General features: G+C 42.8%; 2 protein-coding genes and 1 long non-coding RNA gene across 4 annotated transcripts in view; 1 reads left to right on the top strand and 2 right to left on the bottom strand.

The window, feature by feature from the left end:
- LOC308463003 (small integral membrane protein 10-like protein 3) overlaps positions 1 to 1,903 on the bottom strand; it is a 28,952-nt gene extending 27,049 nt beyond the window's left edge. The window contains exon 1 of the mRNA XM_080981133.1: positions 1,545 to 1,903. Coding sequence (XP_080837259.1) covers positions 1,545 to 1,742 — 198 coding nt within the window. The 5' untranslated portion in view covers positions 1,743 to 1,903. The remainder of the gene's footprint in view (positions 1 to 1,544) is intronic.
- Positions 1,904 to 4,995: 3,092 nt separating this feature from the next.
- LOC308463209 lies at positions 4,996 to 7,544 on the bottom strand. The gene is made up of 2 exons (XR_013979510.1): positions 7,017 to 7,544; positions 4,996 to 5,752 (listed from the first exon to the last, which is right to left on the bottom strand). It is a non-coding gene; the product is annotated as an uncharacterized lncRNA (long non-coding RNA).
- Positions 7,545 to 8,070: 526 nt separating this feature from the next.
- On the top strand, positions 8,071 to 26,040 carry RAC1 (Rac family small GTPase 1). Of its 2 annotated transcripts, XM_080981404.1 has the most exons (7): positions 8,071 to 8,443; positions 16,737 to 16,808; positions 17,676 to 17,793; positions 21,195 to 21,251; positions 22,704 to 22,766; positions 24,060 to 24,219; positions 24,409 to 26,040. In XM_080981404.1, exons 1-7 carry the CDS (start codon positions 8,409 to 8,411, stop codon positions 24,537 to 24,539), a joined length of 636 nt encoding a protein of 211 aa, XP_080837530.1. In that variant the 5' UTR covers positions 8,071 to 8,408; the 3' UTR covers positions 24,540 to 26,040. The 2 variants fall into 2 exon arrangements, with proteins under 2 accessions (XP_080837530.1, XP_080837531.1); XM_080981405.1 differs by lacking the exon at positions 21,195 to 21,251 and having other exon boundaries at positions 8,080 to 8,443.
- Positions 26,041 to 27,352: the final 1,312 nt, after the last annotated feature.

Here is a 27,352-nt window from a genome sequence, read left to right as displayed (position 1 = left end):
CCTGTTGTGATTGTGAGCCACTTTGGACAGGCGTTTGCCCAGGAAACATCTTAGCAAAACAAATACACAAAATATGTGCAAGATGGGTTCGTTTGTGTTTACTCGGTATGCAAGCACGCACTCCCACAATCTGAAGCCCTACGGCTCAAGCGGGGAGCTGAGGACAGTCCAAGGAGCGCCTCCTTCCTTCTCAACTCCACTCCCCACCCCAGTAGCTCAACCCTAGACTACCTCACAGGGTTGCTGTGAGGATGAAGTAGGAAGAGCAGGGGTGACAAATAGGGAACAGCCATCCACCTTGAGGGAAAGGTGGGATATGGGCCGGATTTAGGTTTGATGGGGCCCTAAGCTACTGACGGTAATGGGGCCCTTTATATGTCCAGCTGTCCTTTGTCAACAACAAATTGTCACTGTTTTTTGTGTTGAATATATGCTATATGGTATCTAAAGCCATTTGCACATAGCAAATAGGAGCCTACAGAACACAAAATACTGTTGCTGTATGTAAGTGTTATTTTATTTGTTTTTTATCTTATATTTTGGAAATGCACATCCAGTTTTTTCTTTAATTTTTTTGGGCCCCCAAGAGAGTGGGGCCCTAAGCTATAGCTTGTTCAGCTTATACATAAATCCGGCACTGATATATAGGGTATTTTAAAAGATGCAAGTGGCTCTGTGGGTTAAACCACAGAGCCTAGGACTTGCCAATCGAAGGTCGGCGGTTCAAATCCCCGTGACGGGGTGAGCACCTGTTGCTCGGTCCCTGCTCCTGCCAACCTAGCAGTTCGAAAGCATGCCAAAGTGCAAGTAGATAAATAGGTACCGCTCCGGCAGGAAGGTGAACGGCGTTTCCGTGCGCTGCTCTGGTTCGCCAGAAGGGGCTTAGTCATGCTGGCCACATGACCTAGAAGCTGTACGCTGGCTCCCTTGGCCAATAAAGCGAGATGAGCGCCACAACCCCAGAGTCGGTCATGACTGGACCTAATGGTCAGGGGCCCCTTTACCTTTTTATTTTAAAAGAGCCCCCGTGCAACATGTGTACAGTGGTACCTCGGGTTAAGTACTTAATTTGTTCCGGAGCTGCGTTCTTAACCTGAAACTGTTCTTAACCTGAAGCACCACTTTAGCTAATGGGGCCTCCTACTGCCGCTGCGCTGCCGGAGCCCGATTTCTGTTCTCATCCTGAAGCAAAGTTCTTAACCTGAAGCACTATTTCTGGGTTAGTGGAGTCTGTAACCTGAAGCGTATGTAACCTGAAGCGTATGTAACCGGAGGTACCACTGTACTCTGTATCCACAGGGCCTCTTTCAAAGGACTCACCTTGTATATCCCCTAAAAGAGGAAGATACATAAAAACGCACGCGTGGTTTGTTTTTAATTTAAATGTGCTTTTACTTTATAGGGAAGCACCCTCACCCAACCCACCGGCCAGAAGAGGCCGGCACCCTCACCCATGAGAGAAGGGTGGGGTGGGCACCTTTCCCTCCCCCCTCAAACGCCCCCTCCCCAACCCCCCTCCCCGTCCCTCACAAGGCGAGGGTCACCTGTAGCCTGACGTTGAGCATCATGGAGGCCACGATGTAGAGATAGGGGAAGTTGATGCGGAGCTTCCAAGCCAAGTCGAAGAAGATGAGGAGGGTCCGAGTCAGCCCTTTGCAGAAGACCCCGTACGACCTGGCGGCCGCCGACTGAGAGAACCTGGCAACCAGGGCGGACAGCAGCGTCGTCGCCGCCACCGCCATATACACTCACCTGCAGAGCCAGGCCTCATAGGCTCCGCCCTCTCCTCTCCCCCCCACCAAACAGCTTGCGCCTAACCGCCCTTCCCCCCCCCCCGCCGGGCTCGCGCTGACCCCTCGCAAAACCCCGGATGTCGGAGGAGCGAAGGGAAAGGCAGCCCCGGCCGAGCCAGGTGTTTACGTTCGGGCAACAGGGTTTGCCGCCGCGGCCGGCGTCGTCGCGGCGCCGCTACGTCACGACGCACAGCTCCCTTCCTGACCAATCACTTCTTCCCAGAGAGGCGGGCGGGGGAAGAGAGATTAAAAAACAACTGGAAGGAATTCGTGGTCCTCCAGATGCAGACGGATTTCAGCTCCCATCAGCCTCAGCCTGCAAGGTCAGCGGTTCTGGATGCTGGGAGCTGTAGTTTAGCGGTATCTGAAGGGCCAAAACGGACCATGGTTTATGGGAAAGAGTTTACGGCTAACCTGTGGAGTTTATAACTTGTTGCTAGAGGGCAGCTCCTGTTCTTGGCCACAGAGGTTGTTTGGGAGCTGATGGGAGCTGTGGTGCAGCATCCGGAGGGGGCCACAATTTAGCAGCTCTTGCTCTAGGGTAGGCATAGGCAAACTCGGCCCTCCAGATGTTTTGAGACTACAATTCCCATCATCCCTGACCACTGGTCCTGTTAGCTAGGGATGATCTGGAGGGCCGAGTTTGCCTATGCCTGCTCTAGGACCTTGCCAACAAAGGTCCGTATAGTTAAAGCTATAGTTTTCCCAGTAGTGATGTATGGAAGTGAGAGCTGGACCATAAAGAAGGCTGATCGCCGAAGAATTGATGCTTTTGAATTATGGTGCTGGAGGAGACTCTTGAGAGTCTCATGGACTGCAAGAAGATCAAACCTATGCATTCTGAAGGAAATCGGCCCTGAGTGGTCACTGGAAGGACAGATCCTGAAGCTGAGGCTCCAATACTTTAGCCACCTCATGAGAAGAGAAGACTCCCTGGAAAAGACCCTGATGTTGGGAAAGATGGAGGGCACAAGAAAAAGGGGACGACAGAGGACGAGATGGTTGGACAGTGTTCTCGAAGCTACCAGCATGAGTCTGACCAAACTGCGGGAGGCAGTGGAAGACAGGAGTGCCTGGCATGCTCTGGTCCATGGGGTCACGAAGAGTCGGACACAACTAAACGACTAAACAACAACAAGCTCTAGGGTGTGAGCCACTGTATGTGCATGTCAAGTGCCAGATTTACATATAAGCTAAACAAGATATAGCTTAGGGCCCCACTCCCTTGGGGGCCCCCAAAAAAATTAAAGGAAAAGAACCCTGGATGTACATTTCCGAAATATAAAAAACAAAATAAAACCTACATACAGCAAACAGTGTTTTGTGTTGTGTAGGCTCCTATCATGTAAGTAAGGGGCCCCGCCTGCTAGCCTGCTCCCTAAAATATCACTGGTTTGCTCATTTCTATATATAGGGTGCCTACATTCTGCATGTACAAATGGCTTTAGATACCTATTGGGTCCATAAATTACCACGTAGCATATATTCAACACAAAAAACAGCGACAATTTGTTGTTGACAAAGGACAGCTGGACATATAAAGGGCCCCATTACCTTCAGTAGCTTAGGGCCTCGTCAAACCTAAATCCGGCCCTGTGCGTGTCATGTGTGCCTTGCTCTTTGGCTGCTTTGTCCAAAGGGCATTACATAGCTTAAATAGTTTTGAGCAGCTACTCAACTCCACCAACCTACTGGGAAAGAAGATAAATCTCCCAACTATATAACATCCTCACACAATTGGCTGTCCTTCCTCTCATTTCATTAAGACTACAATGGGAAAAAGGTTTTGGAGAAGAATTAGAGGAACAGCTCTGGCAACAAATTTGGAATAAACTACCATGTGCATCCATCTCATTTGGAACTCGAGAAAATGTGTTAAAAATAGTGCATCACTGGTACATGTGCCCAGACAGATTATACACATCTAACCCTTGCTGTCAGGAATGTAATTTACCTGGCTCTCTAGTGCAGATGTGGTGGTTTTGCCCCAAAATTATTCCCTTTTGGGGAAAAGCTTTTCAAACAATCAAATGGTGAGACAAATCACTACAACCAGCCCCAAATTAGCTATACTATATTATGTTACTCCTCAGATTTGGAACATAACCAATAAAGACCTCACCATCCATTTATTAACTGCAGCTAGATTAGTGACTGCAAAAAAGGGGAAAACCTTAAATGCAAATCTTTTTGAAGCCTGGATTTCACAAGTTTGGAACATTGTGCTTGTGGACAAATTAACAATTTAAGAAAGGGAATATTGATATGGGAGGGGGGAATCACACGTTCTATACAACATGGTATCCTTTTTTTGACTTTGTTAAGACATAGGTTTTCACCCTCCATCGACTCATGGAACCTTATGAAGCAACACTTTCATATTAGTGCCTTTCTTAGAACATCTAAAACTGCAACTATAACTATCAGCTGCTATTTTTTCTTTCTTTTCTGTACAACTAAGATGTTTTATAGCCTCAGTACTACAACAGATAAAAATCTATAGAAAATTAACCACAATCCTATAAACACTGATTTTAATACTGCATTTTTTATTGCTGTGACCTACTCTAGGACCTTATGGTAAGGGATAGGCTATCCACTAAAAATAACATTTACTCGGGATTAAGTCCCTTTGAATTCAATGGGATTCATTCCCGTGTATTATAATACTGCAGCCTTAATGAATTTAATGAATTATTCTATCAAAACATTCAGCTAACATTTCTTTAGTCAGGCAACAACTTTTGCCTGATTATTTATTTATTATTATTATTATTATTCAGATGTGTGGCAAGAAAGTACAGTGGTACCTTGGGCTACATATGCTTCAGGTTACATACGCTTCAGGTTACAGACTCCGCTAACCCAGAAATAGTACCTCAGGTTAAGAACTTTGCTTCAGGATGAGAACAGAAATTGTGCTCTGGCAGCGCGGCGGCAGCAGGAGGCCCCATTAGCTAAAGTGGTGCTTCAGGTTAAGAACAGTTTCAGGTTAAGAATGGACCTCCGGAACGAATTAAGTACTTAACCCAAGGTACCACTGTACAGGTTGGAGCTTAAAGAAGATGATAAAAGAACAGGGCATGGTAACCCGGTCAGGATGGTGAATATTACTCAACTTATGGGCTACAACCCTCTGCCCACTTATCTGGTAGTAAACCTCACTGAAGACATGTAGAAATGTATAACACAGTGCTGCAAGTAGGTTTTAATATTTAATTCTCTTTTTTGCAGTGAAGATGACAACAATTCCAAACAATACTGAACATATTTCAATATAAGCCGACGTGAAAAATAAAAAAGGCAGTGTTCCTTGAAAGGCTCAGCATGAACATGATTCCCCTAGCCTTTATAGTCTGTGTCAAATTTTCCAGGATTACATCAGCATGATTATTCTAGCAATCCACACCCACGTACAGGAATCATGCTGTTCTTCTGCCAACATACACATATAAAGTCACATTACACAACTTCTCAAAACTTTTAAATAGACTTCCTCTTTGCATCAGGTAGTTAAAGAACTGTTTGTCCACATTTTGAGAGTATTCAGTATCATTTACACAGGTACTGTACCAGTTTCAGTTTAGTAACTAACTTAATGGCTAAAGTAAAAAATTAACAGGAAGCAGATTTCCTAAACTTTGTGAGTTGTTTTCCGTGTTTTACAATGGGGCAAAAAGTTAGACAAAAGAAATACAGGCCACTGAGCTATGGGTGAATGGTGAAGCATTTGCTTTGCATGCAGAAAACCCCGGATTCAATCCCTGGCATTTCTTGGGACTCAGGGAGAAGCCCCTGCCTCAAAACCGAGAGAGCTGCTCTTATACTGAGCTAGATGAACTGATGGATAAGTATGAAGTAGCTTCCTATGTTCTTAGATGTACTCATCATTAGTGAGTCTTCACAACAGAATGACATAAAAATGCACAGGTGTATAGTAATGGTTTCGGAGTGTTGATCTGGGAAAGAAATAACAAAAATAGTTATTACTGGAAACGCAAATCTTGCAGATCACAGCTGGAATACAGCCCCATGCACATCTACTCAGAAGTAAATTCCACTGAGTTCAATGGAACTAGCTTCCAGATAAGGGATTGCAGCCAGGAGAGCAATCTTAACCAGACAGATATGACAGAAGGCAGATACACTGACATATTTCCTGTGCAAATTAAGCTGTATCACACCTGTTCCTGGTGGTAGGTTGCTGGGAAGGCAGTGTAAACTTTCAGTTTATACCCTTCCATTACTACTGTGGGGTGAATTTTAATCAAAATTGTATTTTTGTTGATGTAAGGGGTGAAAGTGCTTCAGGGATGGGACCAGTGGATGAAATAAGTTCTGACGCAGCACAAGTGTTTATTCATTTGCCCAACACTCCCATCCCCTTTACAGACTTTTTTTGGTCCTTTACACTAGTGTAACTTCTGCCAACTTAACTTCTTCCAGTGGGGCTTTCCCTCAGCTGGTGCACATTGATACACAAGGACAAAGCATTTACACCAGCTTTAAGGCCAATTTAGCTGTGGGGTGACTAGAGCAGGCATAGGCAAACTCAGGCCTCCAGATGTTTTGGGATGACAACTCCCATCATCCCTAGCTAACAGGACCAGTGGTCAGGGATGATGGGAACTGTCGTCCCAAAACATCTGTAGGGCCGAGTTTGCCTGTGCTTGGACTAGATTAATAACTTTGCATTTTTCATTAACAAATTTGCATTGACATTAATGCACAACCTTATATGCTAGAATATTTTTAATGTACAGGAGGAGTACAGAATGCCTCTCTTCCTCAGCTCTGATGCCATTTGTCCAGTCTGTTGCTTACAGCATTTATTATTATTTTTTAAAGCACAGGTATGCGGGTGGCACTGTGGGTTAAACTACAGAGCCTAGGACTTGCCGATCAGAAGGTTGGCGGTTCAAATCCCCGTGACGGGGTGAGCGCCCATTGCTTGGTCCCTGCTCCTGCCAACCTAGCAGTTCGAAAGCATGTCAAAGTGCAAGTAGATAAATAGCTATCGCTCCAGCGGGAAGGTAAATGGCGTTTCCGTGCACTGCTCTGGTTCGCCAGAAGCGGCTTAGTCATGCTGGCCACATGACCCGGAAAAACTGTCTGCAGAAGCGGACTAACGCCAGCTCCCTCGGCCTTTAAAGTGAGATGAGCGCCGCAACCCCCGAGTTGGCCACGACTAGACCTAATGGTCAGGGGTCCTGATCATCCTACCTTTCAGCTTGCAAGGTCCTCAGAACAGTTTAGCATCCAGAATAAGAGAAATTACAGTAAAATCCCTGCTGGCTTTTCCTACAGGCTTACAGGGGTTTCTGCCATACTCTGCAATTTAGTGCCCTCCAGATGTTGAGCTGTAGTCTGAAGCAACTAGAGGCCATCAGGTTGGGGAAAGCTGCAGCCCTCAAGTAGCATAACTGAACTGTAAGACTTATCACTGCCTCTCCCTGTCCCCCGCACTGCACCTGTTGAATTTTGACCTGCTAGGATGTTGGGAGAGCTATGCACACCTTGAGCTACTTGGTGGGACATAAACATAAAAATAAGTAGTGGTGAAGACAATATCGTTATGGCGAGTCGTTTTTAATCATTTTTATGAAAATTGCATGTCATTTTCACAACAACAAAAACCACTTTTTCTCGAGATGGTAAGAGATTTAGATGGGGCGCTTTGCTTAAGGAAATTATCAATATTCTTATATTAAATATATAATGAGTAGAAAATACACTTAAGCATGCATATATATATATATATATATATATATATATATATATAAAGAAAAATGGCTACGACGGAGATAGATAGGAAACCGTCCCCGTCCCTGACCCACAGCTCCCCTCGCGCCTTCTGAGTAGGTTAGTAGCACAAAGATGGCAACCCCTCCTCAACCGACGCCAATGTCCGAATCGGCCGGCAGCGGAAATGTCCGAACACGAGGCGAGCGGGGCAGGGAGGGGAAAATACTGTCCCGAGGGCGAGGCGCGAGGACGCACACGAAGAGCCGAACGCTGGCCGAACGCCGTCGCCCCTTCAACGCCTTCCCCCCCCGAGTCCTTCCGAACATTCCCGAAAGACCGGCAAAACCCAGCGTTTCCGAATGCTGCCGGGAGGGGCGCTCTCCGAATAGTGTCTTTTAAAGAAGAACACGACGGCCGACCCCGTCCTACTGACCCGAATTTCCCCGAAGTCGTTCCGAGCGCGCACGAAACGTGACGCTATTCCCTACCCCGCCCCCCACCTCCTCTCTCCGTCCAACTTCCGTCGGGGCTTGAGTGAGGCCAGGCCCAGCGAGACATTCCCGAAGGCGGTCCCGCCGATGAGGAGGGAAGAGGGCGAGGCCGCGAGGCCGGATGTGAGCGGAGCGGCCGCTTCCTGTTTCCTCACAGGCTCCGCTCGCCCGCCCCGCGCTTTGGGTGGTGGCCGTTGCTCCGGCGGCGCCGTGACCGTTTTCCCTCAGTCAACTTCCTCTCCTCCCACGGGAAAGAGCCCAGGCCCTTTGGGGATTTCCTCCTCGGTCTCCTCCCCGCCACGACGCCTCGCGGGCTCCTCGGCGAGCAACAGGAACCGGCGGCGGCGACGACGAAGCAGCAGCAGCAGCAGCCGCCCCGATGCAGGCCATTAAGTGTGTGGTGGTGGGAGACGGGTAAGTCGCCGCGGACCCTGCCCCCGGGATAAGAGCCTTCTCCTCTCCCGTCCGGGCCTCTCGCATATTTGGGTTGCCAGGGCCCTCGCCTCCAGCCCCCCGCCTCGGCAACGGGAGGAAGAAGGGGAAATTCTGACTCAGGCGGGCCTGGATAGCGCAGGCTGAGGGGGCGACTTTTTCCTGCCGAGTGTAGGAGGCGCAGGAGGGGGAAGGTTTGCAGCGGAGTCCAATGCTGGATCTCTGGGATTATGAGAAGGGAATATACTTTTAATATGCCCAAAGAACCCCACGGAAATTGGGTTTTTTTCCTGTGCGCCTCCAAATACATGCATAAGCACAGCCCCCACCCCAACATAGCAGTCATTTCTGTTCCCCAACCTTCAATACATACACATACACACTCCAGGAAGAATGGGCGTCTTGTGCCAAACCCTAATCTCCACTTGTCTTTTTGAGCCTTTTGGCTATGTGAGGTGGGGGTGGGGCGCTCTCTTCCCTGGACCCGAGCATGTGGAGCTTGGCTCTCCTCCCCACCCCCTGCCAGTCTCTTAATTCTTCAATATAGTTCTGAGTAAACACAACTAGAACCTAGATGTTGTCACAGTGCTCAGTAGGACCTTACTTCCTTGTAAGAACTGTGAGGGTCGAAGCCCTAGTTGCCACGGTTTGTCCATGCAAGCTGGGTAGGACTTTGCGCCTGCAGTGATTTTGTCCAGCAAGGCTATCTTTACTTCAGGGTAACCCCCCTTCGAACTTATGTAGTTTCATAAATGACCGTGCGTAACATGCAGAAGTCTTGTGCTACTCCCAAGGAAGTGCATAGGATCGCCTCCCAAGTCTGCCAAACCTGGACTGTTGCTTTCCCCTTCTCCTTTCTCCCCTTTACTAGCTGCTCCTAATATTAGGTATTCTTTCAACATGTAGTGTGTGGTTAGTCCTGAGGAATTTCAGCAACCACCCTCTGATAATGCTGCTTCTACTAGGATGAAACATAGGGTGCTTCCTGATGTTGGGGTGACTGCTACTAAGAGCAGCCACTAGCCATTTGCTGTTGAGCAGCTTCTCGACAGAAGTGCCACAGAACTTTATTCACTAACTCCAGCAGTAAGGAGAGGGCTGGGCATAGAGGGGAAATGACTACAATGCATCCAGCAGTTCTAGAGGTACCTATACAAAGGGAGGGGTTTCCTTCCATGGGAGGTGTGTTGGCAGCAACTGTGCTCCAAGACTTAAGGGGTCAGCATTTGCTTTTGTAGTAGAGGAAGGTAATCTCTGAAGAGATGCTTATGTACAATGAGACTTTAACATCTGGCTTTGCAAGTTTTGAACTGAGGCAATAATGTTATCTGTGTAGATTCCAGTGAGGTGTAGATTTATTGCAATCATTAGATACGATTATGCTTCCAAAATTCAGTGACTAGTCTTGTGGGCTTTGCATGAATTGCTTTTTGCCTGTTGTAGTACTGGTGTCAAACCTCTGCTTTGTTTTGAGGTTAACAAAGGAAACCCACTTCCTAAAATCATTCAGAAGTTGTTCAAGGCTGTGCTACCATGTATATTTTCTAGGTAGTAAATCTCATTGAATGAATTGGCTTGTTCCTAATGTTTGCTCAGAAGTAAGACATGTTGCTTGCTTGGAGCACTTGGAATGAATTTGGTGTAAAATAAACAAATAAGCATTTATATAACAATGACTTAAGCTAGTAACTTTCTGTCTCTGAAGTCTTCACTTTCCCCATAACCTTCATACATACATATGGAGGGGTAAGTGATCAACACATTTTTTGAATTTTTCACTGAGCTTAACTTGATGCAAATTAACTTGTAGAAAAAGGGTTATTCGGTTGTTTCTGTTTATATTTTGATGGTGTATTTTGTGTTTTTATATTGTAATTTTATATTGTGAACTGCCCTGACTCAAGGCAGTATATAAATTTACTACTACTACTAATAATAATAATAATAAACAAACAAACAAACAAACAAACACAAACAAACAAACAAACAAACAAACAAACAGATAAGCCTATTCTTCCCTCTAAGAACAGAAGAGCCCTGGTGGATCAGCCCAAAGGCTTATCTAGGCCAGTATTCTGTTTCCTGTGGTGATGAACCAGATGCCTTTTGGAAGGCCCATAAACAGGACATGCAGACAGAAACCCTCTCTGCTGCTGCTGCTCCTCAGCAACTTGGCATACAGATAATATGCCGCTTCTGATCATAAACATAGAAGATAGCCATTGTGACTAGTAGCCATTGATAATCATTCTCCTCTTTTCTGCTTTGCCACCAACATAAGATGGTTTCAAATTACCAGATGGTTTTAACTTTCTACAACTTGTGGTAGTGAATTTCATAGTTTTAACAATGTGCTGTGTAAAGAAGTACTTTATTTTGTGAGTCCTGAGTCTCCCACCATTCAGCTTCTCTGCAATTGAAGTTATGCCTACTTCAGTTTGTGTGTTTATTTATTACTTCTATAGTCAACCCCTAACAGCCTTGTGAGTAGAATATCTATAGAGAGAGAGCTTCTTGGATGAATAGGGATTTAACTCCAGTTTCTACAGTCCTAGTCAAACATAAGGCTTCTCTTGGTTATTGTAGATTACAGAAACTTGGGTACAAGTGTATATATTTAGGTGATCCTACTAGTATTGGATTACACAGTGGTAATGTTTGCTTATTCCATTACACAACAGGTATGAAAATATGTTTATGCATTGATAGTGCTCCATAAAGGTGTCACACACAGAGGAACCCTTTTTTGTTCTCCAAACTGATGTGACACATGGCTTCTGTTATAAAGATTATGCTAAAATGTATGTGTGTTTCAACTCTCTTGTGTTTTTCAATTATTGAGACAAGGCAGTTTCCATCATTTGTGTGTCTCTTTCCCCCCTCTTCTAGACGTCAGCTCAGAGGAGCATTGGAGGCCAGCTGGAAAACAAGACTAGTCTTATCCCGTTAGATTTTTTTTTCAAATAGAAACAAAAATCCTGTGTTGTCTATAGCTGAGCATTACAACAAATCTGTGTAGCTTCTCTGAGAAGTACAGATAACAGCTCTGCATATCACCATTGCTATCTCCATGTAATATGATGTGTAGTTCAGTCTTCAGATTACAAATAAATCTGAAGATTCTTGTAAAATAACGGATGAAATATAATTCATAGTATATGTATGAGGGCTGAAAGTCTAAAGATTGATGATAGCTCAGTAATTAGTTGAGCATGATAGTAAGCCAGTCATTTTACCTGTCCGAGGAGATTACTTAGAACCCGTATTGGAAACCGAGATAGAAAAGCTGGGAGCCAAATGGCTTCTGGGACCTGGGTTGTGGGCGCCAAAACAGAATGTCTAGTTGCTATTGGGGGGGGGCGTTGTCAGCAACACTTTTTATTTATTATTTTGATAAGCATGAAGTAATATGCAATTCACATAAGTGACACATTGTTAATATCACATTTTTAGCAGAAATTGTTGATAAATGTTTAATTTGGTGTTTACAATAAAAATATTGGTACCATACTCCAGTTTTCAAAACACTATTCTTTATTGTTAAACTCCTTAACTTATTGTCTATGCTTAACATATACTTTGAGGCTTCAAAGCTCATACATTTCAGTAATCCTTGGAGAATGTGGATTATCTAGGCCCATTCTAGGTTGGATTTTGGCGCTGAAACAGCCTTGATTGCCCTAATTGATAACCTGTAAAGGGGGAATATGACTCTGTTGATTCACCTTGATCTCATGTTGACTTTTGGTACCATCAACAATGCATATCGTGCAGGAGCAGTGTGGTGAGGTGGGAGTTGGAGGCATAGTGTTATGGTCGTTACGCTCATACCTACAATTCCACCACCACCCAACAGCATTTCTCTGTCTTCTCCATGCATAGGATCTCCTACTTGCTTGTTCTGCCTCTTCCTTTGAACATAGACAAAGAAACCTTTAGTATTATTTTTAACCTCTCTTGCAAGCCTGAGCACATTCTGAACTTTGGCCACCTGACCTCCCCCAACTGTTGGTTATTCATGTATACTCCTCCTTAATGATATTTCCCCTTTCATTTCTTATGCATGCCCTTCTGAAATCTCAGCTCATCTATATGCTCCTTATGTAGCCACATCAGTTTTTTTAGATGCCTCCCGCATTTCTTTCTTGTTGGAATTGTCTGCATTTCTGTATTCAGTCTTGCATCTTTAAGAAACTCACATCTTGGACTCCTCTTTGAGTATTTCTGACCATGAGATATCAACCAGTAGTTTCTTAAGCTTTTTGAAATTGGCCTTCTTAAATTCCAGAATGCATGTCCAACTATACTCTGCTTTCCCTTTCCTCTGTATCATGAAATCCAAGAGGACATAATCACTTCCTCCAGTGTTCCTAGTACTTCCACTTTATCAATCAGTTCCTCTATGTTGGTGAGAAATAGGTCCAAGACAGATGACCCCCTTGTTGCTTCTTCCACCTTCTGGGAAATGAAACGGTCATTGAGGAAATGGAGAAATTTGGTGGACTTAACATTCTTGGCCGAGTTTTAATCCCAACAGATGTCAGGGTAGTTGAAGTCTCCCATGACTACTATATCTCTCATTTTTGAATGTTTGGTAATCTGCTATAGAAAAGTCTTCAGTCTGGCTTGAAGGCCTATAGTAGACACACACAGTAAGGCCACTGTTATTTCCATCTCCTATGATTTTTACCCATATACTCTCAATTTGCCTTCCATGTTCCAAGTCATGAATCTCTTCCCAAGTGTACATTTCCTTTACCTATAATGCTGCTACTCCTCCCTTCCTGTTTGGTCTATTCCTCTTGAATAGGTTATTCATTTTGAATGTAGGTATAGGCATGTAAGAGTTTCTTGGTGAGAATTGGGATGGTGTGGAAAGATGTGTGGATTTGGATAGGAGTAGTTAGGAGAGTATGCAGAAATCCTGATTACTGACACCAGAAGTTCCCTTTCTGTTTTTTTGAGTTCTGTGGCTCTATTCTCCAACAAAAAGAGCTTACAAGTTAAATATGAAAGTGAAATTTTCAGGAAGCTGTATATTCCCACCAATTTTCCATACTGTGCCATAGTCACAAACCATTTTCATACCATCCATTGGCTCATTGGGAAAAAAATGACTTAATGTATGTAACCCATGCATAAATGTCTTGTTATAATAATATTACTATCAAGAGGCTAATATTTTATAGTGAAATATTTTGTTTTAGGTCTAACTTGTGACACACAACACAGAGCACTTAAGGGTATTTGAATAAACCCTATTATGGTAATAAAAAAGTGCATGTAAAAGTTCTGTTTTGTTTTTAAATCTGGGGAATATTTTTTTAAACAAAACTAGAAAGTTATTGCAGAGTAGGAAGGAAATGCTATCTTTATTTAAAACTTTCTACTCATGCCATCAAATTATTAATTTGGTTAGTGCAAGTAGGTCAGGCAGAGCATAGCTGAAACAATGCTCACCTAACTTACAACTTTCTGACTTAATTCTATGCTTTAAAAAGTTGCACATCTAGCACATACATCTTTCCATAGAGAGGAGTTGGGTTTACTGAGACTATTCAAAGCTTTACATGTACAGTACTTGAATTGAGTGAATCATTACGAAGTCTAAGGAGATGAAACCTTCATTTTGGAGTGGAATATCTGTGCAGAACTGATTCATAGGGCAAAGAGCCAGCAAACTGAGAAGGCAGGAAGCCTAGAATTGAAGAACTGTAGAGCTGAGGCCAATGGGACCTGTTTGTTCTTGTTGGCATCTCCTTATTAGTTTTAGTGGAATTGCCTGATGTGCTTATAGAGCCACGGCAGAGGCAGCTCTTGATCCTTCTGTGCTAGACTTGAAATCTTTCACTACTTCTTTCCAAAATGTGTTTGAGTGGTTTTGTGCTGCTTCTTCAAATTAAGCCATGGTTTAAAATAAACTGGTTTAATATGACATGCAGATCAACTATTATGCATCAGATTCCTGTGTTTGATAATAAAATTCAGGCTTTTCTGCCACACTTCCTAACCCTGAAATATATCTGTGCTGTGTGGTACTGTCTTAGCTAAAATCAAATTTGTGCACATTTGTGTGTGAATATATGCTACCTTACTGGCATTGGTCTCAAGGCACTGGACCAGTTCAGGTACTACTTCACTCTTAGTGTTGCATGCATGCTCTTTCCCGGCTGCACCTTCCTGATTCTTTGCTGTTGTGGGGAGAAATTAATAAATAAACCAGAGACTACTTTAATGTGGCATCTCTCTGATCTCAGAGGATGATACCTGAGATTCTGCATTCACATAAATGAAATGGTGAGATCCCGCCATTGATATACTTTGCCCTGTGGCAAGGGATCTTTCTTGGATACAGCTCTGAGGTGAACTATTGTCTGGATAGGTCTGCTATATTCCAAGCTTTGAAATGTGTGCAACAGGCTGTTCAAGGAGTGCTAAGATACATAACCACACCTGGCAATGCCTGATTTCTCCACAAATGTCTATTATGCTTTGTGCTTACACAGTGACTTTCATCTTCAGAGCACTTTGCAAACACTAGTAATTGCAAAGCAATTACCTCACCACTCAAGTTAAGAAAGCTGAAGAGACTTGTGACCTGGAGCTGGGATTGCAAGTTGAAAAGTTCTTCTAGTATTGAATTTAAATGGTTAAACTGTCTTCTGAAAGTTTAACAGTTGTTCAAACTGGGCTAGCATGTCACTGAATACCAGTTGCAGGTGGGGGAGAGATAATAGTGCATAGAGTTAATGCTTTCATGTTCTGCCTGTGGGCTTTCTAGAGCCCTCTTGTTGAGGGGAACGCTGCTGAACTAGAAGGACCTTTAGTCTGATCTAGCAGGATGTGTATGTTCCATCTTTCTTACAAATCTGACGTTTTTAAAGAAACAAAGCTAGAAGAAATTGGAGGAAGGAGCAATAGCCAGTGGATTTCAGAAGACAGTTTAACAATTTAAATTCACCATTAAATAGCACCATTGCCAAAACGGGAGCCAAAATGTTAGAGAACTAAGCTGTTTGAAAACCAAGGTACAACTGTATTGGTTTAATAAGACTCAAAATTAACCCCATTTAAGACAAATTACATTTAAACCAAGAACGTAGAGGCTTAGAACAAGCAACAATCCTAAACTAACTTTAAATTGTGGTTTAAAATCTTGGCTTTTTCCACACCTGGTAACCATAGTTTCCTGGTCTAGATGTTACCTGAAGATTACCTGGCCATGTGAAGTATGAAGAAGTGATAATGTTTGGGAAAGTACATGGATTCCAGAGCACACACATCTGCTTCCCCAACATGAGGCTTGTTAACTATTATTTGATGACCAAAATTCAGATATACCACATAGAGAGATGTTTACAATGCCATTAAGCTGCAGCTGCACAGGTTATAGCAAGAAATTGGAAAGCTGAAGATCAGGGGTAGGCAACCTAAGGCCCGTGGGCCACAAGCGACCCACGAGAGTCGATTCAACTGGCCCCCAAGCCACCCACTCAGTGAGTCCCCGTGCACTGTGCTAAACTGGCGCAGCACGGGGACTTTCTTCCGCAGTGCCGGAAATCGCCGGCGCGCACACGCAATCCAGCCCACAGATTAATCTGCACCGGTGAACCGGCCCAGGTGAGGTAAACCTTGCCGACCCCTGCTGAAGATGGAGGAACATGTCAATAATGGAAAATTTTAATAGGGGAATAAATTGTAATGGGAAGATTAACAGAGCAAAGATTGAATGAGACAAACAAACCTGGAAGATAATTTCATATGGTGGTGGTACAGATTCATTCTCTAATCAAGAACTAGTGAAATTGGGATCTCAACACCAACTTCACAAAAACGGTTCTGGAGAAACTTGATAGGTTGAAATGATGATGATGATTTTATTATTTGTACCCCACCCATCTGACTGGGTTGCCCCAGCCACTGTGGGTGGATTCCAACAAATATAAAAGCAAAATAAAACATCAAACATTAAAAACTTCCCTGAACAGGGCTGCCTTCAGATGTCTTCTAAAAGTCAGATATTTATTTCCTTGACATCTGATGGGAGGGTGTTCCACAGGGCAGGCGCCATACTGAGAAGGCCCTTGGAGCTAATTCCCTGTAGGTTCACTTTGCATTCTGAGGGAACCACCAGAAGGCCCTCGAAGCTGGATCTCAGTGTCTAAACCAGAGATGAAACAATGCACTTCTCTTCACATTTCCCCTATATATTATGAAAATAAAGATTATCATGTGAATGGGCTCTTATCAGGACTTTTTCTTTCTCTCTTAACAGTGCTGTAGGTAAAACATGCCTACTCATCAGTTATACAACCAATGCATTTCCTGGAGAATATATACCCACTGTGTAAGTATTTCCTTTTGTATCTTTAGCACTTTTTCATGTCCAAAGGGCTGTAGAGCACTTGACTTGCCTCTTTTTACAATAGTGAAGTGAGGTAGGTTGAGCTGAAGGAAATTGTATCCAAGGACACCCAATGAGCTTGGTAGCTGATCATGAGTTGGACTTGCGTCTCTGACCACTGGTTCACAGCCATAATCACACAGCTAATTGTTCAAACCTTGTAAGCAGCAGTCTGTGACACCCGTGTGCTTTGAATTAGTTGGCTCCTAGCTGTGCATGTTACATGTCTAAAAGTCATGTATATGTCAGAAGAAAAGGTGTGTTTACCTCAGTCATATTATATGTCTGAAAGGGTGTATTTGCCAGAGGCTGAGGATATGCATAGGTGATGGGAAATGTGTCTGGCCCTTTGTAACCAGAGAAACAACCCTTTAAATAGTATTTCAGTCCTACTGTCTACAAACAAGAGAGTAGTGTTATGCTTGCCTGCCTGTGAAAAGCTAGCATATCTGAAAAAAAGTTATTTTCATGCAATATTAAAAAGCATGCAAGGTATAGGATTTGGGGGAAGCTACATTGACTGAAGCAAATAAGGATTGTAGAAGAGCAAAGTCATGGACTTACATAAATCCCATTTGCTGTAATGAGACTTGCTCAGGAGTCGTTCCTAGTGGATTAAGCCTCATGTGACAAAACATTTTAAAGTGTTTTATATATGTGAAATACACATACGTGGCACCTAAAACTAAGTGGAGAAGGTGCCATGCAAATCCCTTTAGGTGATAATCCTGCTCTAAAGTGACAGCAGTGTGATGCACAGAGGGATAGGGTTTAAAGAAAATACACTAACTTTCCCCCCTCACTCCGTAGCTTCGACAATTATTCTGCCAATGTGATGGTTGATGGAAAGCCAGTCAATCTGGGCTTGTGGGATACAGCTGGACAAGAGGACTATGACAGACTACGCCCGTTATCTTACCCACAGACAGTAAGCTTTTATAGTGGATGATTTGACGTCTGTGTGTGTGTGTGTGTGTGTGTGTGTGTGTGTGTCTAATTGCAGGCTTGCAGAAGATTAAGGATGCTTTCACTTTGAGTGTAAAATGTGCTGAACCAACATGCCAAGACACTTAACAAACTGCACAGGGACTATGGTGAAGCCTGCATTAATCCTTGCTAGTCTAAGCAGGGGCTAGTAGCAGCTATGTGAGAAGCAGAGTTCAAAAGAACAATTGTTGAGCAAACTCTTCCCATTAATTGGTGTCTGTCTCTTGGTAACTTTCCAACCAGTTCTAATTTACCGCTGCAATCCCAAGCCAGCTGTGTTAGACACTGGCAGCTGAAGAAATCTGACTGAGCTCCTGGAAACGCCTCTTGTGTAAGTTCACGTCAAGAGCATTTTCAGGTGTAATGTCTTGCACAGCCAGTTGAGCAGGTGGTACCGGATCATCATGTCTGAACAACAACATGCCTTTACAAATTTCTTTCACAGGTTCTTTTCAGACATGATCTCGTGCTGCCAGCCAAACATGAAAGTAACTTCATCTTTACTTGGCTGTGCAGCATTACCATGTCTGAAGCCATCCTGATGTAATTCTTGTGCGTAAGCTTTTACTTCTGCATGATGACTCATTTGTTTCTATGGGGCTTGTGAAGGTGAGCTTCCGGTGGGTGTCAAAATCTCTAATCCTTAATAAGCAGGTTCTGTAATTGCAAACTCCTTAATGCAAAAGCTTTCTGCCTCCTTACTGCTATTTAACCACTGTTGCTAATGTTATATTTTTAACATGCTCTAAAATGTTTAGCTTGCTCGTCTTGTGGAGTTGTTGCTCTGCTGCTCCCATTTTTTTTAGAATGGAATTTGAGACTGCATTAGTAGTTTCCCCCCAGAACAATCCATTCCTTCCTTTGGCTGAGCTCGTTGTTCAAGTTTCTGATTTAGCACAGCGTCCATTGGATCTCAAGGCTGAACGGCACTGTCGAAATAGTTACAGTGAATCTGTGCTGTGCTTAGAATATTCCAGAACAACGCCACTGTTAAATAATCTAGGGTACAAAATAGTTTCATCAGCAAGGCCCTTGATGGGAGGTCAGCAACCCGGCTAAAAAGCAGCCTTTGTTCATTCTTGCTGTTCAGGCACAGTCTGACACTATCATCGCTAAGCACTGATGTTCAGCTTTTCACTGGGGGGCAAGAGATGAATTGTGACACAGGGGCTCATTTAAATGAAAATGTGAGCAAGGCTATAGCTCTGAATTGAGTAGATCTGGATGGCAGTAGTAGGGGCAAAATGTATTGACAGCACTGGGCATGAAATATATTGGCAGCCTCCTTGCGTGTTGCCTTCTGAATTGCTCTTGTGCTGCCATTTGTCCGTTCCTGCTGTTGGGGGCAGGGAGTACAGAATGAATGATGAGCGACTACTGTATCTCAGCTCTTCCAAAATCCACTTCCCCAAAGATACTAATTACAAAGGTTAATTCCTTGTTCTTAGATAGCATTTGTTTTTCTCTTATATGATAGGTTAAGATTGGTTTGATTTCAAGTGAAGAATTTATTGTTTAATGAATTGGGTTATAGCAAAACTTTATTGCACATAGATAAAATCAAAAATTAAATAAAACCACACCCATAATAAAAGCAAACAAGCAACAGAACAGGGTGTATATAAGTAATCTGTTTGTAAACACATCCCAGTACATAGGGACATTTTGATGGGTAACCACATTTGCTGCATTAAATTTTGAACTTGCGTTCTCTGCAGCTCCAGCAAATCTTGCAGCTCTGAATGGAACATATTGCTCTCTGTTAGACAGGAAGCAAATAATTTCCCCTAAATCTTCAGTAATGGCCAAACCTACAGTGGTTCACTGAATTTCTTCCCGATTGTTTTTTAGTTTACAGTTTTGCCCTGTGCATAGACTGAGAGTGAAAGTCTCTTTTCTTCATTTTATTCATGCTGTGGAATTGTCACTGATTGTGGAACACAAGTTGAGCAAGAGCAGCCTCTGCTCCTTATGGTTCAGCAGAAATTCAAACAGAGACTTCTCAAGTCATAATAACAGCTTTTAAAATGAATAGATAATGGTTCACGGACTTCAGAGAAAGGGAGCAGAGCTTTTCCCTACTGCTTTCAATTAATGCAAAAAATTAACTCTTGCCATCCAAGAAAGTAAAAAAAAATGCCAAGCTCTTAGTACTGTGACCTTTCCCAGCTTGGTTCATGAACTACTTTACATTTCTGAAAAAATCAGATTTTGTTCCTTGTATCTGCTCATGTGCTCTGTGAAACAGCAAAATAGGGCCTTTTCTTTTCAGGGCTTGAGACTAAGGGGCTGGCAATACATTCTCATTGGCTATATTGCTGCTTCCAAGAGAGCTGCCGGAAAAGCCAGAAGGAAAACAAAAAGGGGTTCTTTGTTCCAAGAGAGACTCCAGAGTGCAGAGTGACTCATCTGGGGCAACCACAAAATCATGAGGAAGAAGCACACCTCAAACGTGCAGCTGAGTTGCTGTGTTAAACCTTGATGAAAAGAGATCAGTGACTGTAGTGTCCAAGTGTCTGTCCTACTTGGATTTGCTGGCTTGTCCTCCTCTGTTAATAGGCCAGATGCAAATTAAAGATGAATGAAGTGCTACAGCACCTAGAGAACAAATAATCTTTCCAAGGATAAAGTTGCCAAAAGACTTGGATATTGCAAACCTAAATCACCTTTCCGTGCTTTGAAACCAAAATATTTAGCTACTTTCCAGACATGCTCATGCAAATACACACTTTGACGTTCAAGGAAGGGCACTGCAATGCTTTGGGCCAAATGTGATGACGCCTATAACATTGTGTGCCTCTAGCAATTGGCAGAGCTTTCCTATTGCAATTAAGACAGATTTCTTAGAAAGTTCTGCAAATGCACCATTTTATAATAAATTCTCAATATCCTTATTGGGGGCCCATGATTTCAGTAGAACTTAACTTCCAAGTAAAGCATGCTTAATGTTGTTGCGCTTGGAGTTACATGTTCAGTTGACCTGCAAAGGCGATCATTCCTGGCAGTGCCCCAGCTCAGAAAACATGTATCTCTGCATCAAAAAATTAACTCCCCTGAAAATCAATAAAAACATTTTTTTAAAAAACTCAGCCTCTTCATATATAGAAAAGAACTCAGCTTAGAACACTTCAGAAAAACCAGCTTCCTTCAGGTAAAGGAGAGATTATTGATTTTTATATAGAGGAAGATTTCATTCACGGTTCGCTCACATCCAATTCTGACATAGTACATCCCCATGAGGACTGTATTATGTTGACATTATAGGAGTGAAAAATGATGAGCAAAGGGCTTATTTTTCTTTTAAGTATCTCCTAATCTTAAGTTGTTTCATGCTATTACTAGGTTGAAGGAACGAATGGTAAGGAATTAACTCCCAGGGTGAAACGTCAACCGTTCTGCGTATGTAAAACTTTCAACCATTATGCTCCAAGCTCTTTCATCTTCTTTTGCTGCTTCTCCTGCTGCCATAATACTGGCTCCCCATTTTTTGGTGTCCCTATTTACCTTACGGTCCCAAACATCCTTTGAATTTCTGCTTCTCTTAAAAGTAAACGTGTTATTTAACAAACCACAGCTGTCGCATCAGACCAGACTCTTATTGTACCAAGGACATTTACTTCAAAAGGCTTCAGCTAGTCCTTTTCCTGAATGGGAAAACCACGGAGTGCCTGGGATTGGTGGAAGGCGAAAAGGACAAGAGGCACTTCGGTATCTGGCAAGCTGGAGGAGCTGCAGAGGGGCTATGGGAGCACATGAGTTTACAGCACTGCTCTTCACCAGGTGTCCTGCTGCATGGATAATGATTGTTGCAAGCGCTAAACTCTGGAGGTGTCAAGGTGCTGACCTAACAGCCTGGAGCTGCAACCCAATCAACTAACACTCCAAAGGGCTTCTGATTCTTTGGTAGCCAAGTTGTTACCTGTACGTGGGGTAAACTGGAAGGGTGTGTGAAGGAGGCTAGAGCAGAAAATGTGACTTTCCCAATGTGAAGAGTTAAGCAGGAGCTCGCAAATGGAACTTGGGTGCACGAGACTTGTTGGGAATGAATGACAGCTGACCACCACTTTAGCTGTGTAAAACTGTCCCCATTAGCTTCTAAGACTAGCAGTCTTATATCAGCAGAGACCTACTTAAGGGCGAGGTATACTAACTGCTGCATCCTAAGATGTTATGTTATCCTGAATTTGAGTGCCAGGAATTTCAGAGCACTTGGAACAATAAGGCAGGGTTGGTCTATTACACAAATGGCTGTTCTTGTCCGTTTCTTGAAATAGGCAGTGCCTCTGTTCTAGGTAAGTCACCAGCCCCCAACTTCCCCTGGTCTGTAAGAGAAGAACTGGGTTAGTAATAGTAAAATTGAAGATGCAGCCTCAAATATAGCTCCTAGGATGTAAGTCCTCATGAACTCTGAGGTGTACGTCTAGGAAAGCATATTTAAATATTATGCTCCTAAGCAGCATAAAAGAGGCATATTGTATTTCCAGTTTGTGGCCAGATTAGCAACCTTATTGGGATTAGAGGAAACAGCAACAATTTTCCCAGGAGATTCCTAAAGTAGTGAGCCAAATGATGTGAGTGCATAAATTAATAGGTTAGAAGGTAACTGAGATACAGGGTTAGGATTCAGTTTGCTAAGTTCTTCCAGGATTTTCTCGTGTTTTAATATTGCATTGCAGCTTTAACTGGAAAGAAAAAAGAGGTTCTGGGGCTCCTGTGCTGCTGGTTCAGCTTGCTGTCCATTAGCAACTGGAAATGTCCACGAGTGAAACTAGAAGTCTGATTATACGGCAAACTCGTTATATCTGGAAAGTAACCACCAGAGACTAAGATTCTTAAAATATTGTTTTTCAGGATGTGTTCTTAATTTGCTTTTCACTTGTGAGTCCTGCATCCTTTGAAAATGTCCGTGCAAAGGTGAGTGAAAAACATTTGTCTTTTCTTCCCTTGGGAGATTTCCCACAAATTTTTAACCTTCATTATTTTACAGCAATAAAATAAATTAGTGGTTTGGTTTGTTTGTTTCTGTTTTGTTTGTTTTTAATAAAGTCTTCAAATTAAAACTGCAAGAGTGTTTGTTTCTAAAAGGAATATTTCAGGTTGAATATACATAACTGCTATTTTAAACATAAGTGGTTGGATTTTGTTTGTTATTAGTTCTGCAGCATTTGAGAACAATTTTTTAAAAAAATAAAATAAAATATGAATGCCCAAAGTGTCAGAATGCCAAATTTTGATACTTTGGGCTGCTGTCATTTGAAAGGCAACTGGAATGCAATGGTCACTTTTTCATCTGCAAAAATCATGTTGGTAGTTCCATTTATTATTATTATTATTATTATTATTATTATTATTTATTTATTTATTTATTTATAAATAAATAAATAAATAAATAAATAAATAAATAAATAAATAAATAAATAAAGCAAAATTGGTATCAACCCCCCTGCCATTTTGTGTTAACATCAAATGTGAAAGTTTATGGCAAACCTCATTTTGGGTAAGATGTCATAAAGCTATTAGTCAAGATTGTTGGACGATGCAACTACTTCCTCAGAGTGTTTCTGGCTTTTGGAACGAAAACCCTTTGAGAGAATTGCTGGGTAGCCATTCTACCTGGATGCAGCAGGATTAGAGAGACACCTACACAGCTCTCATCCATCAGCTTGGCTGGAACCAACTGTCTTTGGCTTCTCTCCCTGAACTGTGTCCTTATTTAGTTAGCCCCCTGGTGGACATCGCTTGTGCTGTAAAATTTATTTTGTAAAAATAAAATAAATAATAGTGCCAGTCCTCTTTGTTTTTCCAGTCCCCCCTCCATTCCTTTTGTATCATGTCTGTCTGGTTGTAAGCTACAGGCAGGATCTATGCTTCACCCTAGAAAACGTCAAGTGCATTATAAATAAATCTAGCTGTTCCTGACTGGCGGATTGGGTCTCAGAGCTGTTCTAGCTGACGAAAGGGAAAGGCTGGGTCCTGGGAACTGTTCTGCTCTGTTTTGGGGGCTTCTGCTTAGAGGTAGAGGGGGTGGCTCTTAAGCTTGTTTAATGCATTGGTGGCTCATCATTTGGTATACAGTTGGTCATGCCTAATACTTGCAAATGATGTGAATTTCAACCCAACGAATACCTGTATTTTTGTTTTATATTCTTAATATGCATGCTCTGTCTGCATATACAGAGAAGTTAATCACCCCTTTTTTCCTTCCAGTGGTATCCAGAAGTGCGACACCATTGCCCTAACACTCCCATCATCCTAGTGGGAACCAAACTTGACCTCCGAGATGACAAAGACACCATTGAAAAGCTGAAGGAGAAGAAGCTGACTCCCATCACCTACCCACAAGGCCTTGCCATGGCAAAAGAGATTGGTAAGGCTTTGATCTATCTGCGTGAGCGCTAATAGTTCTTGTAGAACCTAAATTCAGCTGAAGGGCTGTGGAATTTGGGTTCTCAGTGGGTGGGGGACGGACTTCAGCCTCCATTTTGAGTTGCTATTCCTTGGGGTTGGGGTGTTTGGATTTCTAAGTAGCTCAGATTTGTTCCGTTTTTTTCTGCAGGTGCGGTAAAATACCTAGAATGCTCAGCACTTACACAGCGAGGCCTCAAGACAGTCTTTGACGAAGCTATTCGAGCAGTTCTCTGCCCCCCTCCTGTAAAGAAGAGGAAGAGAAAATGTCTGCTACTCTAATGCAGCCCCCGGTCCCAGCCCCTTCCTCAGAACCTTCTGTGCTTTGCTTGGAACAATGGAGCATTCACAACAATGCCAAGTTCTTCTGTTAAAAAAGATTAGTTCTCTTACATCAAAAATTTTGAACCAATCATCACTATCTCTTTCCCCTTTGTTTAAAAAGTTAGATTTTGTTTTTCTTCTACTAAAGATATCCTTTTTTTTAAAAAAAAAGACAAACCTATATAAAGCCTTATTTTCCCAAGTCCCTTTGCTCAGATTAATCGAGTGTTGCCAAATTACCTGCTCATCTATGTTGTATTGTTGTGCTTTGTAGATGGAGCACGAAACCTGTTTGTTTTTTTTAAGACAAACAGGTGTCTTTAAAGATACTAATGTTTTATTAGGAATTGCAAAACTTTATAGGTTTCCCTTCCGATATCCTATTGGTAGGAAAATGCTGCTGTTTAATACACTCATCCAACTGATGGTCTTAGTATCTTTCTTTCATGCCTGAACAACCGCAATAATTGACAGCATACAGATTCCCTCTTTTTTAAATTTAAAAAAAAAAAGTTTTCCTGTTTGTTAAGGACTGTGATTTAAACTTTTCCTTGAAATGTATTGTCTTCCTTGAGAGCAGTATATTGCTTTGATTGGTGAAAGATGCCTGGATTGGTCAAGGGAAACTGCCCAACAGTATTTTGACACTGTAAAGATCAATTTACACTACATTGTCCACAAGTTGGTTAAACTCAGTGGATTTCTCTCTTGTCTAATAAAACCAGTAAACTGAAACCCTCTGTTGCAACTAAGCAGTAACTGAAGGGGGAAGGTTGGTATTTTTTTATGGATCACTTGTTTGCATTTTCCAGTGCCGCATTCATTTTGCTACAATTTTGAACTGGTCATTCCCTCACATGTTCTTGCTAGATGCTTTATTGTAGAATCTTCTTCCTGAGCAATATAACTTGTATTTTAAAACCTTTCTGATATATTTGCATTTTTTTTTGTAGTTTAGATATATTCAAGCATAGCCTTGTTTCTGTTTCTCCCCGCCCCCTTCTCCTGTCATAATAGTATACATGCTTTTTTGAAAGGCTTCCTTTAGTCTTCAGGTGACTTGATGTAAAAATCATGTTCAGCAGATTTACCACTTCTAGTACTTTTTAAATATTTCACACCACCTTAATCACCTTCCTTTAATGTCACCATTTGCCAGGTAACCTGATGCTGTAATTTTACTAATGCTGACATCGCCCTTTTGACCTCGCCTCCTGTTGATTGATCTAGTAATGGCAGTTGGTATGTGAGGTTCTGTAACCTAGTGCTAACCATGTTCCATACATCCCAGATGCTGGCAAGAACACAACATTGAGCTACAACCTTTCAACTACTAGAACAAAAAATAAAATAAAATAAATGGAGTTTGCAAGATTGTGAAGTTTTTACATTGATCTTTTTGGTAATGCAATTTAGCAGTATGTTTTGCATGTATGACTTAATAAATTTCTTGAATCACGCTGGTGGTCGAGCTTGAATTTGTGAACTGAATTCATATATTGCAGAGGTTTTCAACTTTTTTGAGTCCACGGCTCCCTTGACTACCTTCTTTCTGCGGCACCCCTGTGAGGCTCAGGGGCCCAGTTATGTCAGGCCTTGCCTGCAGAGCTGGCAGCCTCTCACCCTTTTTCAAACACCCTCCCTTGTGGAGTGTTCCCTCAGCCTCCTCTCCTCTCCCCTCTCTATGGGAGTCCTCTGGGCAGCCAATGCTGCTGCCGCTGATCTGAGCTCTCCCCCCCCCCCAAAAGAGGTGCCTCCTCTCACTGCTCCACAGGGGCCTGGGACTTGTCTGTCCATTCCCTACAGAGTAAGGGCTGGCAGACTGGCTTGCCTACTCCCGAGGCCACATCAGCTCCTGGCAGCCAGCCCCCTCCTGGCCAGCCCCAGAAGCACCATTTGCCTGCCAAGGTTGTAGTCAAGGCAGCTGCAACAAACAGCTGTGCAAGCCTTTGGGAGGCAGAGACACCAGAAGGCATCAGAGAAGGGAGGGAAGGAAAGAAGAACAGAGGTCAAGGTTTCCCACAGCACCCCTGACCATCATTCAAGGCACTCCAGGGTGCCACAGCACACTGGTTGAAAACCACTGAGAGATTGAATCTATTGACACATGGATTAGTTGACCCAGACTGGGCAAAAGCACTGCCGTGTGAAGGGTGATACAACTGCCATTTTCCAGTCTGGCTGTTGTGTGCTTCTGGGTGAATTGTGACTTTGCTACCTATTAGTACATTCCATCCATATGGAAAGTTTGGTTTTAGTCATGCTTGCGTTGGAGTGTTTAGAAAGCCCACAATTTTAACCTTTGTGGTTTGTGAACTGGGACAGTATTTGTGATCACAGGATTCCTCAGTGAAGTGTTTGGTGTGTTTTTTAAGTCTTTTGTTTTCATGTGAATGCATAACCCACCGTGGAGTGGGTTACCTACACTTGGAAGCATCTGCATGTGGGGAAAAATGCATAACATTTTTTGATTTTGACAAAGATTGCCCTTCTACAAACAAGTACCAGAGTGCTTGCTGTGCAGATGTCACTTGTACGAGGTTTCACTAATTTCAACTTGTTCTCCACTTCAGTCATCAATCTCAAATGTAAAAAAACCAAGGTAAAGTGATAACGTTTTTAACCACTACCTTACAGAAATCCTTTTGGCGGAGCAGAGAGAAAAGCCCAGCTAAGAAATACCTCCAATCTGTTGTGATCCAGACTGTGGGATAGGCTTCTTAGTATTTTTCACTGAAAATTAACAAGCCAAAGTATAGCGTAATGTAACA

The sequence above is a fragment of the Podarcis pityusensis genome (genome assembly GCF_964106645.2).
Source record: "Podarcis pityusensis genome assembly, chromosome: 14".
NCBI lineage: Eukaryota > Metazoa > Chordata > Lepidosauria > Squamata > Lacertidae > Podarcis > Podarcis pityusensis.
This window is presented reverse-complemented; position numbering and strand designations above follow the sequence as displayed.